Consider the following 15297-nt stretch of genomic DNA (forward strand, 5'->3'; position numbering starts at 1 on the left):
GGAGAGGTCACAGTGACCTTGACCTTTGACCTTTGACCACCAAAATCTAATCAGATCATCCTTGAGTCTAAGTCGATGTTTGAGGCAAATTTGATGAAATTCCGTCAAGGCGTTCCTCAGATATCGCGTTAACGAACATCGGACGGACGGACGGACGTACGGACGGACAACCTGGATCCATAATGCCTCCGGCCTGGCTATCGCCGGCGGAGGCATAAAAAAGTAATCCCTCGCCGTTGACCACCATTCACATTTTTTTCTAGGCTGATTGGTAGTCGAAGCAGGAAGTAGACGGTCAGTTTGGCTCTCTATTCCATTTAGATGTTCCAGTACCAGGGCCCTCGTTAATGTTATTGATTACACCTGCTTTACCACCTCAAAATGGTTGCTCAGCTGAGCCAGAAAGTTAACATTAATAGTTATGCTAGCTTTATTTGTCATTGTCACAAAACAAGTTTTAAGAACAACGAAATTGAAGCAATCCCCTAGGTGCGTTTAGACAAGACAATAAGTTAGGTAATAAAGATAATGGTATAAAAGTAACGAGGTAATAAAGGGTAAAAGTGTCTAGTGTATCACAGTATGAGGTAATAAAATAAAAATAAAAATAAAAATAAAAATAAAAATAAAAATAAAAATAAAAAGTGTAAAAAGTGTCTAGTCGTGTCAGGTTTGTTCTGTGTACACTCTATATACATTCCACTTACATTCCCCTTAGCATCTTGGACAGTCCTATATACATTAAGCATCGACATTAACCTTGGTTTCTGTGTGTACATTCTTGAACATTCTATGTACATATACTTATTATTATTCTATATATATCTATATATATATAGATGTATATAGATATATATTCTACATATACAGTCTACATACAGTATATCTAAGATAACTGTGTTAGGGCATGTTGAGCGCAGCTATGGCTCTTGGAAATAAACTGTCTCTGAACCGGCTCGTTCGTGCCCTCATTGCTCTGTAGCGTCTTTAGACGTCATTGGCACTCAATGAGTTAACGTTGTTTAGAGTAAACACAGCTGTAAGTGAAGTTATTGCAGAAATAGACTCAATAAATGGGCGTCCGGGTAGTGGAGCGATAGATTCCCTGCCTACCGGGTCGCGCCCCCGTGTCCTGCCGGTGACAAGCTCCCCGCTGGTTAAAAGAAGCGGTTGGCAACTGCGAAGGGAAGCATGGTGCTAGTCTACGGCTCTCCCCAGATCGGCAGAGGGGGTGGAGCAGCGACCGGGGCAGCAGGGGAAAATTGGCCAAGTACAATTGGGGAGAAAATGGGGGGGGGAGGGAATCAGAAAAAAATATAGAATAAAAAAGAAATAGCCTCAATAACAACAATTAAAGAAGAACAGAAGTATGTATGGGCAGGGTTTCTCGGGTGTAAAAGTCGTACTCTTGCTCACTGAAATTAGGGCTGGGTTCAAAAAATCGATTCTCCGATTTTTAATCGATTTTTATTTTAATCCTCGATTATCGATTCATATGTCCACTCCAGAGATCGATTTTTTTAATAAAAAAAATAATAATAATAAACAGGCTAAAATATTATGCTGTGTGTGGTAGTTGAAACATAGTTTCAAGTTGACGTTTATTTATGTTTGTAGTTGAAACAAAAACATAAATACTGTAGGCTACATGAATGGAAATGTTTGATCATTAATATCTACTTTTAGAAATTATATAGGCTGAAATCAAATCACTGTGCATAATTGTGAAAGTGTCTTTATTGACAGATGAAAAGGCTGTTATTTACATTTGTCACCACCTGGTGAGTAAATATATGTGTAACTAAAACCATTAAAATTGACAACAGGTCTGCAACTTTTTTTCCCCATGTATCTACTTGGCTGGTTGGGAACCCCTGTGTTACATAACTGGACAGTCATGTAATTCAGGTTACAGCTCAAAAAACACGTTTTGGTATCACTAAACAAATCAATATTGAAATTGATCGAATCGTAATCGAATCGAATCGAATCGAATCAAAATTAATCGATTCGCAACGTTGTGAATAGGAATCGAATTGATTCTTGAAATTTAAACCAATACCCAGCTCTAGAAATCACTGTGGATGGCTTGACTGTTACACACACAATGTGTGGTCACATTATCAGGATGATTTTAACCAGGCTAACAAATGTGCACAAATGGAAGTAATTTCAAGCAGATACAGTATATAATGTACAATCTATGTATGTATATATGAAGTATGGTGGCAGTTATCTGTTATCTGTTATCCAGGTCAAGCCAAAGAAACATGAGTGTCTATCATCAGTATCTATGGCACTCAGCCTCCGCAGGCTGCTGTATGCATTACAGCCTTTTAGCAGCGACCTGTGACCCTGGACGCACGATTACAGGGCTTCAGAGAAACTATATCATAGGAGCTTTACCATTAAACTCTGATGAAGCGAGCGATGCTAAGAAGCCATTTTCAAACAAAACAAACAAGTATGGAGAGAGACCCCCCCCCCCCCCCCCCACAACACCAAATACCACTTAGAGATCTGCATTAACAATAAGTCGCTTCCATCCGTGGGTAATCTGCCACGGGAGAAGCATCCGGGCTAAGAAGAACGGCTAAATATCTGAGTGGTAATAAGGCCGGGGGGTAATCCGGTTATAGCTTGAGTCAGAGTATAGCGTTAGCTCAGAGTTTAGCGTTAGCTCAGGGAGGGAATCTGTCCATTAGTGGCTCAGTGAAGGGAGGAGGAGTGGACCTGGATGACTTAATTCAGGAATCATAAAGGAAATTCAGAAATCAGAAATTTACTGAGGGGTGTTGGGAATAGCGTGATCCTCCCACGCGCTACGTCCTGTCGGGTGAAAAGAAGCGGCTGGCGATTGCACATGTATAGGGGGAAGCATGTGCTAGTCTACAACTCTCCCCAGATGGGCAGAGGGGGTGGAGCAACGACTGCTACAGCAGGGGGGATTGGTCAAGCACCAATTGGGGAGAAAATGGGAGAAGAATCTGAAATATATAAATAAAATAAAATATATAAATAAAATAAAATATATTTTGCGGGAAGTAAATCCCGCTGTAACGAGCTGATCCACGGGCCAGCAAGCCCCGCTGTAACGAGTTGAAGCAAGTCTCCCTGTTATGAGCTGAAGCAAGTCTCGCTGTAACGAGCTGAAGCAAGTCTCTCTGTAACGAGCTGAAGCAAGTCTCGCTGTAACGAGCTGAAGCAAGTCTCTCTGTAACGAGCTGAAGCAAGTCTCTCTGTAACGAGCTGAAGCAAGTCTCTCTGTAACGAGCTGAAGCAAGTCTCGCTGTAACGAGCTGAAGCAAGTCTCGCTGTAACGAGCTGAAGCAAGTCTCTCTGTAACGAGCTGAAGCAAGTCTCGCTGTAACGAGCTGAAGCAAGTCTCTCTGTAACGTGCTGAAGCAAGTCTCTCTGTAACGAGCTGAAGCAAGTCTCGCTGTAACGAGCTGAAGCAAGTCTCGCTGTAACGAGCTGAAGCAAGGTCGTGGTAACGAACTGAAGCAAGTCTCTCTGTAACGAGCTGAAGCAAGTCTCGCTGTAACGAGCTGAAGCAAGTCTCTCTGTAACGAGCTGAAGCAAGTCTCGCTGTAACGAGCTGAAGCAAGTCTCTCTGTAACGTGCTGAAGCAAGTCTCTCTGTAACGAGCTGAAGCAAGTCTCGCTGTAACGAGCTGAAGCAAGTCTCACTGTAACGAGCTGAAGCAAGTCTCGTGGTAACGAACTGAAGCAAGTCTCTCTGTAACGAGCTGAAGCAAGTCTCACTGTAACGAGCTGAAGCAAGTCTCGCTGTAACGAGCTGAAGCAAGTCTCGCTGTAACGAGCTGAAGCAAGTCTCTCTGTAACGAGCTGAAGCAAGTCTCGCTGTAACGAGCTGAAGCAAGTCTCGCTGTAACGAGCTGAAGCAAGTCTCTCTGTAACGAGCTGAAGCAAGTCTCTCTGTAACGAGCTGAAGCAAGTCTCGCTGTAACGAGCTGAAGCAAGTCTCGCTGTAACGAGCTGAAGCAAGTCTCACTGTAACGAGCTGATCCACCGGCCAGGGAGAAGAAGGAAACAGCCTCAGAAATGGATGACAGATAATCGCTCCCCTCCCAGGGACACTAAGTGGGACACTAAGCAGGACACTAAGTGGGACACTAAGCAGGACACTAAGTGGTAAGTAATTGCTTGTATGAACTACTTTAGGAGGATTGGATTATATGCGCGGGGCTCGCTCCATGTCCCATTTAAAACCCTACATGTGATTTCTACAGTCTATATCTATATACACAACAATGCTATCAGTGCATTAGGGTTCTTTGTGACGGCAGGGGAAAGGTCAACGCATGGCCAAAACACAGCCAGTAACTCGGAGGTGGAACCGCTGGATAATGAGCCGTACGCATCTGGCTACACTCTAAAAACCAGGGGTGCAGACACAAACGGACCCACTGGGAGCCAATAAGCACCTTAGGGTTTGTCACTAGAGATAAATATGCATTATGCCAGGCTCAAACTACACAAATTCAGCGCAACACGCGGAGCGACACACCTGTGTGTGTCAACACTTTGACACACCTGTGTGTGTCAACACTTTGACACACCTGTGTGTGTCAACACTTTGACACACCTGTGTGTGTCAACACTTTGACACACCTGTGTGTGTCAACACTTTACTTTGACACACCTGTGTGTGTCAACACTTTGACACACCTGTGTGTGTCAACACTTTACTTTGACACACCTGTGTGTGTCAACACTTTGACACACCTGTGTGTGTTAACACTTTGACACACCTGTGTGTGTTAACACTTTGCGGTGGGCCTGGCGTGAGCCTTACCTTCATCTGCTCCATCCATGATGGAGACACTGTCCTCTCTGGACTGGAAGGGAGAGTCCAGGAAGACCGCCCGCACCTAGGCACGCGCACGCACACACACGCACGCACACACACACACACACACACACACACAGTGGCTACTGTGAGCTTGGCGAAGTAGAGGATGAAACCCACTTTCAAATGTACTCAGAGATGGGCAGTATTTTAAATACATATATTTAAAATACGCATTTCAAATACATTTGTGTATTCACTCATTCAGAAAAATAAGATGTAATTTGTATCAAAATACTTTCAGACCTTGTATCTTGTGTATTTGAAATACATAAAATACTTTTTTCTTTAATTTTATGTCATTTTATTCTCAAATTGACACATTCTTACCATTGACACAGGTTTAAACTGTGGGGAGAAAAAAGGTGACATGTCACTTCTACTCCGCCTCTGATTGGCTTACCCTCAGAACAAACTCAACCACAAATCAGAGGCAGAGTAGGGTGGGTCTTGAGTCAGACTTCACATCAAATCTTCGCCTAAACTAGTAATGAAGCCTCGTGTTGGTGGATTTTCCCCCAGAAAGAAATTACTAATATAAATATGATGAATCGATATTGCATGCACTGGTCTATCTGCAAATTAAACGGTTTACTGCATATTCAAACCAGTGTATCATATTAGAGAGACACAACTAATATAATCTTAATTAAAATTTGATAAATGGGTGGCGGTGTGTGTGGCGCGGGAGTAGCAGCAGTGTGGGTCACGATTGTGACGTCATCAGTGATGTCACTTGAGCAATTGTGATGTCATCATTGATGTCACTCGAGCAATTGTTGTGATGTCATCAGTGATGTCACTCGAACAACAATTTGCACAACTGTGATGTCACTCAGGCAGTTGTGATGTCATCAGTGATGTCACTCGAGCAACTGTGATATAGTATGAGCCGATGCCGCACAGTTGCACGATGGCACCTAGGTGGGTGGGCGGTGTCTGTCTGTCTGTCAGTCACAATTTTTGGAGGCGCGGGTGATTTCCATAACTGCAGCCATGGCGCATCATCTCCAGAGTCTCCACCTATACTGTTATGATGTCATATCTATGGCTAAACATGGTCAAAGTTGGAAAACTTAAAGCTGATGGCTGATACCCGGTCGGCATTTAACGTTAGTTACAAAAGCACGTCTGAGAGTGTTTTCTCACTGCCAGTAGCCTACAGTAGGGTTTGACAGATGGTTAGTCCGACCGGTCAGCACAGCCTGTCCTCGCTGCTCGTAAAATATTTCCAAATAGGCCTTATTCTGATAAAACTGGTCACATGTATGTTACGTTCTCACCCGAAAAATATGAAAACTTTAAAACGGTTTGTTTATTTTGCTTGAAAACCGCTTTTTAGCAAGTCTAAAAATGACTGCGGTAGGCGTAATCTACTTCCGTGTCTAAAACCGGAAAGACGATTACAAAATGACGTCATGCAGAAGCATCCTTGTACGGGCAAAGAATAAGGTGAATCTCCGTAATCAATTATCGGCAGGAAGGGAGCCAAGACAAGCCTCTTTCTTGCAACAAAAGATAAACACGCCCTATAGATCCGGGTTAGTTACAGGACATCACAGGGTCAGTTACAGGACGTCACAGGGTTAGTTACAGGACATCACAGGGTTAGTTACAGGACGTCACAGGGTTAGTTACAGGACGTCACAGGGTTAGTTACAGGACGTCACAGGGTTAGTTACAGGACATCACAGGGTTAGTTGTCACAGGGTTAGTTACAGGACATCACAGGGTTAGTTACAGGACATCACAGGGTTAGTTACAGGACGTCACAGGGTCAGTTATAGGATGTCACAGGGTTAGTTACAGGACGTCACAGGGTCAGTTACAGGATGTCACAGGGTTAGTTACAGGACGTCACAGGGTCAGTTATAGGATGTCACAGGGTTAGTTACAGGACGTCACAGGGTTAGTTACAGGACGTCACAGGGTTAGTTACAGGACGTCACAGGGTCAGTTACAGGACATCACAGGGTTAGTTGAGTGGACATCACAGGGTTAGTTACAGGACGTCACAGGGTTAGTTACAGGACGTCACAGGGTCAGTTACAGGACGTCACAGGGTTAGTTACAGGACGTCACAGGGTTAGTTACAGGACGTCACAGGGTTAGTTACAGGACGTCACAGGGTCAGTTACAGGACGTCACAGGGTCAGTTACAGGACATCACAGGGTTAGTTGAGTGGACATCACAGGGTTAGTTACAGGACGTCACAGGGTTAGTTACAGGACGTCACAGGGTCAGTTACAGGACGTCACAGGGTTAGTTACAGGACGTCACAGGGTTAGTTACAGGACGTCACAGGGTTAGTTACAGGACGTCACAGGGTTAGTTGAGTGGACGTCACAGGGTTAGTTACAGGACGTCGTCACAGGGTTAGTTACAGGACGTCACAGGGTTAGTTACAGGACGTCACAGGGTTAGTTGTGCACGCATCGCGGTATCCAAAACTCTGGGGAACTGAAGCCGAAACGAGAGAGATCCTCAGAATACAGGAAAAGGACTTGTGTCGTATGCGTATAGATGCTGGACATTCCCATTAGGAATATGACGATGTCCGGCTCTGCAACTTTGTGATGTAGTTGGAGCCTAGACCCATCCTGACAGTGACTACGGGGCAAGAAACCTCACCCCATTGAAAGAGTTAGCTTATTTGTGTAAGATAACCTGTCTGTTGCTGGCAAAGCTTTAAAAAACGTGGAGGAGTCTGGATCGTCCATATTTCTATGCCAGCTGAACCGCTAGTTCAGCTGGCAACCGCCCACAAAACACGTAATCGTTGTTTACAAACATAAAAAGGGTCTATTGCGAAAGTAGAAACCTTTTTTAATGGTTGCCAAGGGCAACTGGGCAGCCGCTAATGTCGAGCCCTGCTTAGTATGTATGAAGCTGCGAGCAGAAAATGTTTGGTATTTTTACTTGACACTAAAATGATTGTCGCGGGCCGGTACCAAATGCGTTGCGGCCCGGTACCGGTCCGCGGCCCGGTGGTTGGGGACCACTGCACTGCACGACTTGTCACAGCAACTGAACTCAACTTTAAGGCAGTGAACTCACATGAAAACAAGAGCTCTCGCAGCTACTGACCATACAGGAAGCTAGGTGGTTTTACCTTCAAAATAAAAGCGCAAATGTATTACTGAATGACTATTTCCGCTTTGGTATTTTGGGGCCGACTGGCCCACACTGACTGCCTGACTAGTGTAGACAAAGACAGACTGTGTCCAACTGGAAATCCTAGCTAAAATCGCAGGAAAAGCCTTGTAGTGTAACTTCGGCTCAAGGTAAGTAATGTGATTTTCATACAAATATATAAAATGAATAGGAGTGTCAGTACCCGGTCCAGCAGGTAGGTGGCCTTGTCCCCGGGCAGGAGGCGCAGACCAGCGGTCGCCTTCAGGACCAGAGGGGTGTGGCTCCACAGAGGGTGCGGGACCTCTTCCTGGGCCACTGCCAGCAGCTCCAAAAGCCCTGTAGTACACTACAGAGATACACACAGTAAAACTCACAGTACTACACACCGACACATACCGTACTACACTGACACACACAGTACTACACACTGACACACCGTACTACACACTGACACACACACACAGTACTACACAGACACACACAGTACAACACACTGACACACCGTACTACACACTGACACACACACACACACACAGTACTACACTCAGAGATAGGAAAAGTACACACCCTCTTTACTTAAGTAGAAGTACAGTTACTTACTCCAATGATAGTAGTAGCATTGGCTACAGGTGGTGTATGCTGGTGGTCTTTAATCTCTGGACCTGGATTTGATTGAAACAGTCACCGAATAACTAAATCTAGGAAATGAAAATAAATAAACTGACTGCCTTCAAGCTTCAAGTCAGTTTTGGCGGAGCACGAAGTCCTTCATCACTTGTGGTAGTGGGTAGGGAGTGCACCTGATTCAGGCGATGTGTGCCCAGCACTTGGCGGATCCGGATCTGACACACAGACTGGGAGGACATCTCTTGGCCTCCAGAAAGACCCTGAGAGCGTTGGGATCTGCCCATTCCTCCAGCTGTGCCTGCTCTGTGGTCACCAGGGCCGGGTCAGCAGCACCGTGGTCCAGCGGCAGCTGGACGAAGGCCATGTTACACCGGTTATTCAGCACCACCTCCAGCAGGAGAAGCCACGTCACGGGTCAGAACGCCAGCGGCCTGGAGCAGCAGACGGAAGCAGTCCAGGTGGTCCATTAGAGCACTGATGTGGAGTGTGAGCCGCGTATGCTTTCTGCTGGGGTCGGCCTCACACACCCCTCGTCAGCTAAGTCTACCTGTGCTCCCTGTGTGATCAAGTAGTCCACCCAGGCAGCATGAGCCCCAGGGTGGTCCACCAACACCCACAAAAACCCCTGCTCATTGATCTGCCCTCTGAAGCCGTCTTCCTGCAGCAGTTTGTCCAGGTCTCCTGCCCTGAGGGCATCATGGCGCCAGGTGTCGCCATGCTCAGCTTCTTCTTCTTATGGCTTTGTGCCTTGCGTCTTCCACCACTTATATAGCCTCAGCCAGGAAGGATTTATGACATCACTGATGACATCACAATTGCTCGAGTGACATCACTGATGATGTCACAATTGCTCGAGTGACATCACTGATGATGTCACAGTCAGCCCGCAAAATCGTGACTAGCCACCACCCGCCCACTTCACTTAGGCAATTTCAAATAATGATGATGATTGGATGAGAGAGAGAGACACTGTTTTTGTCTTGTGCATTATAACTAAAGTAACTAGCCTGTTTTTAAAATGTAAATACTCAGTAAAGTACAGATACCTGAAAATCCTACTTAAGTACAGTAACAAAGTATTTGTACTTTCTGACTACACTGACACACACCGTACTACACTGACACACAGAGTACAACACACTGACACACACAGTACTACACTGACACACACAGTAGTACTACACACTGACACACACAGTAGTACTACACTGACACACAGTACTACACACTGACACACAGTACTACACACTGACACACACCGTACTACACTGACACACACACTATTAACTAGGGGTGGGAGAAAAAATCGATTCACCTAAGTATCGCGATTTTTAATGTCACGATTTTTTGGATCGATCTTTTATTCCAGAATCGATAATCGCAAATTAAATTTTTTTTTTTTTTTTTTTTTTTTTTTTTTTTTTTTTTTTTTTTTTTTTTTTTTGTGCTTGCAGTCAGGCCACTCACTGAACAGCAGGCTAGGCGCCGCCTACTGGTTTACTAGTGGTTTTATTACTTTATTAGTTAGTCTGAAGTAATAATTACACTTCAGGGTTAAAGTGGGTGCATCTCATTGTAAAATTGGACTTCAAACGGCCCAAATCTGGCTTCAAACGGCCCAAATTTCACGCGCGTTGGCCCATATCGGCCTGGCCTGCTTGGTATCTAATGCCCGGCCTGAATTATGATCCCAGTCCGCCCCTGTTTTTAACTATATCGCCCAGCCCTACTCATGATATATAATATACAGTCTCTAGTGTATGATTCAACTTTTCCCATGTTCTAATCTAGTGTAAAAAAGCAAACAAACTGAAAAAATAAAAGAAAAAAATAAACAAAAATCGCAATAAATCGTAATATCGAATCGCAATAATCGTAGAATCGCAATAATCGTGAATCGCAATATATATCGAATCGGCACCAAAGTATCGTGATAGTATCGAATCGGGAGATAAGTGAATCGGCACAGCCCTACTATTAACCCCCATTCACACAGGACGCTGACGCAACGCTCAACCTAAACTCAACCTACGCTGAACCCACAAGTTTCATTTAGGCGTCCTTGTTAACAGGCGAAGCCGTTCACACCACCCGCAGCACGCGTGCCACGCTGAAGCCACGCTCACGCCTTGCTCAAGCGATCGTTCAGAATTCACACCTATTCCAAGCGTGACGCGCGCTGAAGCCGAGCATTGATCTGTCAAGCCAGGCATGAAGTCAATGGGAGTTGTGGGCGGGTTCAAGGCGCTGAGAGGAAAAGAGAAGGCTTCTTGTGTGAAAGGCTCAGCGTGAGCCTGCCTCAAGCTTCAGTTCTGCTTACGTTAGGCGTCCTGTGTGAACAAGGGCTTACACTGACACACAGTACTACACACTGACACACACAGTACTACACTGACACACAGTACTACACACTGACACACAGTACTACACACTGACACACACAGTACTACACACTGACACACAGTACTACACTGACACACAGTACTACACACTGACACACTCAGTACTACACACTGACACACAGAACTATATACTATGACTAACACAGTACTACACACAGACACAGACACAGTACTACACACTGACACAGACAGTACTACACATTGACACAGACAGTACTACACACAGACACACAGTACTACACTGACACACAGTACTACACTGAGACACACAGTACTACACACTGACATACAAAGTACTATACTGAGACACACAGTACTACACAGACACACACAGCATTACACACTGACACACACACAGTACTACACTGACACACACAGCATTACACACTGACACACACACAGTACTACACTGACACACACAGCATTACAACACTGACTCACACAGTACTACACTGACACACACAGCATTACACACTGACACACACACACAGTACTACACTGACACACACAGCATTACACACTGACACACACACAGTACTACACTGACACACACAGCATTACACACTGACACACACACAGTACTACACTGAGACACACAGTACTACACACTGACATAAAAAGTACTATACTGAGACACACAGTACTACACACTGACACACACACAGTACTACACTGACACACACACACAGCATTACACACTGACACACACACAGTACTACACTGACACACACACACAGCATTACACACTGACACACACACAGTACTACACTGACACACACAGCATTACAACACTGACTCACACAGTACTACACTGACACACACAGCATTACACACTGACACACACACAGTACTACACTGACACACACAGCATTACACACTGACACACACACAGTACTACACTGACACACACAGCATTACACACTGACACACACACAGTACTACACCCTGACCCCTATGACACCTGACCCCCCATCGATCTTTGAGCCTTCTACATCGGACCACCTCATCAAAGGTAATCATGACCTTTTCATACTTTTTAAGGGCCTTCATTTACCTTAAATTGATTTATCAACTTTTAATACTTTTCAAGACCCCGCAGATACCCTGAATTACAATGACCGTTGCTACTACTAATACCAATAATAACAGAGGAGCTAGCAGTGTGACTCAGAGTACCTTATCTGACTCAGAGTACCTTATCTGGCTCGTCGGCGTAGGCGGACAGACCAGGCTTGATGGCTTTGAACGTCTCGTGGGCCAGTTTAGGAGCTTCTGTAGGAAAAACAACAACACAACAAACAACTAACAACCTTTCAACTTCACAACCATCAACATACAGCACAGCACAGGTACACATAACCTCAGGGACCTGCTGGACCACGAATGGAGATAAACAGATCCAGGATTGATCATAAATAAATAAATAAAAAGCTGCTGAACTGAATCGACATGGTGCAGACATAGTTTTCATAGATAAGAATAGCCTATTTTGTGGTCACACATTGGCAGCAGAGTCGCATATTTCATACAGGACTGTGCTAGAAAAAGTATTAAGATTTCAATCACATCATACAGGCCAAAAGCAACACAGTTGTAGCTGCAAAATGCAGGAGTAGCCTACATATGAATTACATCTGTGTGTAGGCTTAGATGTAGGCTATTCTGGCGTGTGTGACAATATCAGACTCCATTATTTCGGGGGAAATCAGACCAGAAGTCATATTGTTGTTGGTGGTTTAGCGGAAGCGGCTAACGTTAGAAGTTGTCTATTTCTATCACATGGATTTGTGATTCCCAACTCCTAAGCGACAGGGAGAGGATAAGCTACAAAACATCGCCCACGATCATCTCTAAAGTGAAAGAGAACAAAACTGTGCTGCTCTGTAATGTTATACTCCGCAAATTGGAAATGACGTAAACATAACGATAACGTTTTATGCACATCCTGTTGATGGACAGCAGACAGCACCAAGTCAATGTTAACCAGGTTGCAACTTGCACTTTTTGATCACGCATATTAGGATTATCAACGCGTGGAACGTGTTTGTCAGTATAACCTTAGTCACTTACAGGGATGTAAACTAGTCACCTTTAGGTGAAACTCACCTTTTTCATCCTAAAATAGGAGGATTTGTGAGTGGTTTTATGTCTGCCCTGGTATCTGTCACCTTTTTCACTACCAATGATTTAGCATCCCTGCACTTAATTAATGTAAGTTAAATCATTTCAATGACTTTCCTTGCCCCACACTAATAAAAGAATATTTATTTGCCAGTGATTATCTTAACTGCATATTACTCCAGTTTAAACATTAATCTGTCAGCAATCCTTTTGAATTTGAGGTTCAGTATTAAAAAAAAAAAAAAATCGTTAGCTTAATGGACTAATCGAAAAAATAGTCGTTAGATTAATCGAGAAGAAAATTATCATTTGGGACAGCCCTCAATTGAATGATACCAACCCTGTCAACCTAGCATGTTGGCCAGGGGGCTAAACAGCTCCAAATGTATGCTACATTTTGGCGAGGGGAAAACATTGGCACGGCCATTTCCAAAGGGGTCCCTTGACCTCACCTCAAGATATCTGAATGAGAAAGGCTTCTATGGGCGGGGCTATCGTTATGCACCTTGACTTGCATGCACTTTCTGTGAGAAAAGAGTCTTTCCCTTTGGAAATGTTTAAGCTTCTTTTTTTCCAACCAACTCCAAATCTAACGAATAGTTTTTTAAATAAAAAATTCTAATGTTTTTATTAATTTGAAAATGTATTTCATATTTATAGAATGTAAATTGTCTATAAAATATAATACAATTTAATCTAATGTAATTGTACAAAACAATTATTTTTGGCCCACGGCTCTCCATCCAGATTAATTTTTGGCCGTTCATAGGAAAGAATTTGGGCACCTCTGATTTTGACGCTGGCAGCATCACAACACCGGCACAAGAATCAAGAAAGCCTGAAATCTGGTCTTAATCCTATAATAATAAGAATGCCAAGTGTCTGTGAGTGAGTGAGTGAGTGAGTGAGTGAGTGAGTGAGTGAGTGAGTGACACAACTACACTATGCCATTTTACGTGTGATCGTGTAAAGAGCACCACCCCTGCGGGTGACCTAACGGAGCCGGGGCAAAAATGGCTCATCAGTGGCCAAAAGGAGTCAATACAGGTTCAGCACGATCACGATGGATAGCTCCATTCGTTAGCTACTGATGGAGCTCACCTGAGTGGAGGAGGACAGCTGAGCAGAGTTGAAATCAGCCAGGGAAGTGGACTATGAAAACCCTCTGGGGAGATGCCTCATTCCAACTCTGTGAGCGAGGCCCGACTAAATGGCCAATGTTGTGTTGCTCCAACGGCTCTGAGTGAGTGAGTGAGTGAGTGAGTGAGTGAGTGAGTGAGTGAGTGAGTGAGTGAGCGAGCTGAGAATTGCTGCGCAGCCTGATACACTGCATCAGGTATATATATATATATATATATATATTATATATTATATATATATATATATATATATATATATATATATATCACACTGTATCAGCCTGATACACTGCACGGGTATTCTGCTCGCATTTGGAAAAATTGGGAATGCAGAATTCAGCATAACAGCGGGGGAACTGGGGGCAATGTGGAGTGAAAACTAGCTTGAGTAGAAAAGCCCAGAGGAAGAAGAGCTGTGTCTGTAGTACCGTTGTGCTCCAGCTGGAACTTGAAGACATGGACCCTGGTCCCGGTACTCCCGGCGTCAAACATGATGCCGTAGCGGAAGCTTCCGCTGGGCTTTGGGGCGGGCGCGGGGTGCGGGGGCCAGGCCCGGGGCCCGGGCGCGGGGTGCGGGGGGGGGCTCTGACCCGTGAAGTGGCGCTTCACAAACATCAGGTAGGCCAGGAGGAAACACACCAAGAGCAACACACTGGCCAGCCGCGGCTTCTTCATCACCGCTCATCACCTCTGCTCTCACAGGCTGAAGACAGACAGACATGTTAGGGCTGGGTGATATCCAGGACCACAAATCATAATATCAGTATCATCATCAGTATATACATGGGAGCTGGGGCTCTGTGTCTCTGTCTGTCCCACTGATGACATCATCAGTGATGTCATAAATTCCCTCTCACACTCACACAGCCCTAGTGATGATGTCATCAGTGATGTCATACATTGTGACATCATCAGTGATGTCAGAGTTATTGTAGTCTGACTGGGTTGAAGCAGCATAGTGGACTTATACATTAGCTCTCCCATTGGTGCCGACCATTGC

General features: G+C 44.6%; 1 protein-coding gene across 1 annotated transcript in view; it reads right to left on the reverse strand.

Moving 5' to 3' along the window:
* entpd6 (ectonucleoside triphosphate diphosphohydrolase 6) overlaps nucleotides 1-14972 on the reverse strand; it is a gene marked incomplete at both ends in the record, with an annotated part of 33226 nt that extends 18254 nt beyond the window's left edge. The window contains 4 exons of the mRNA XM_083650794.1: nucleotides 4819-4894; nucleotides 8211-8354; nucleotides 12233-12309; nucleotides 14726-14972. Coding sequence (XP_083506920.1) covers nucleotides 4819-4894; nucleotides 8211-8354; nucleotides 12233-12309; nucleotides 14726-14972 — 544 coding nt within the window. The remainder of the gene's footprint in view (nucleotides 1-4818; nucleotides 4895-8210; nucleotides 8355-12232; nucleotides 12310-14725) is intronic.
* Nucleotides 14973-15297: the final 325 nt, after the last annotated feature.

The sequence above is a fragment of the Poromitra crassiceps genome (genome assembly GCF_964638095.1).
Source record: "Poromitra crassiceps genome assembly, chromosome: 14".
NCBI lineage: Eukaryota > Metazoa > Chordata > Actinopteri > Beryciformes > Melamphaidae > Poromitra > Poromitra crassiceps.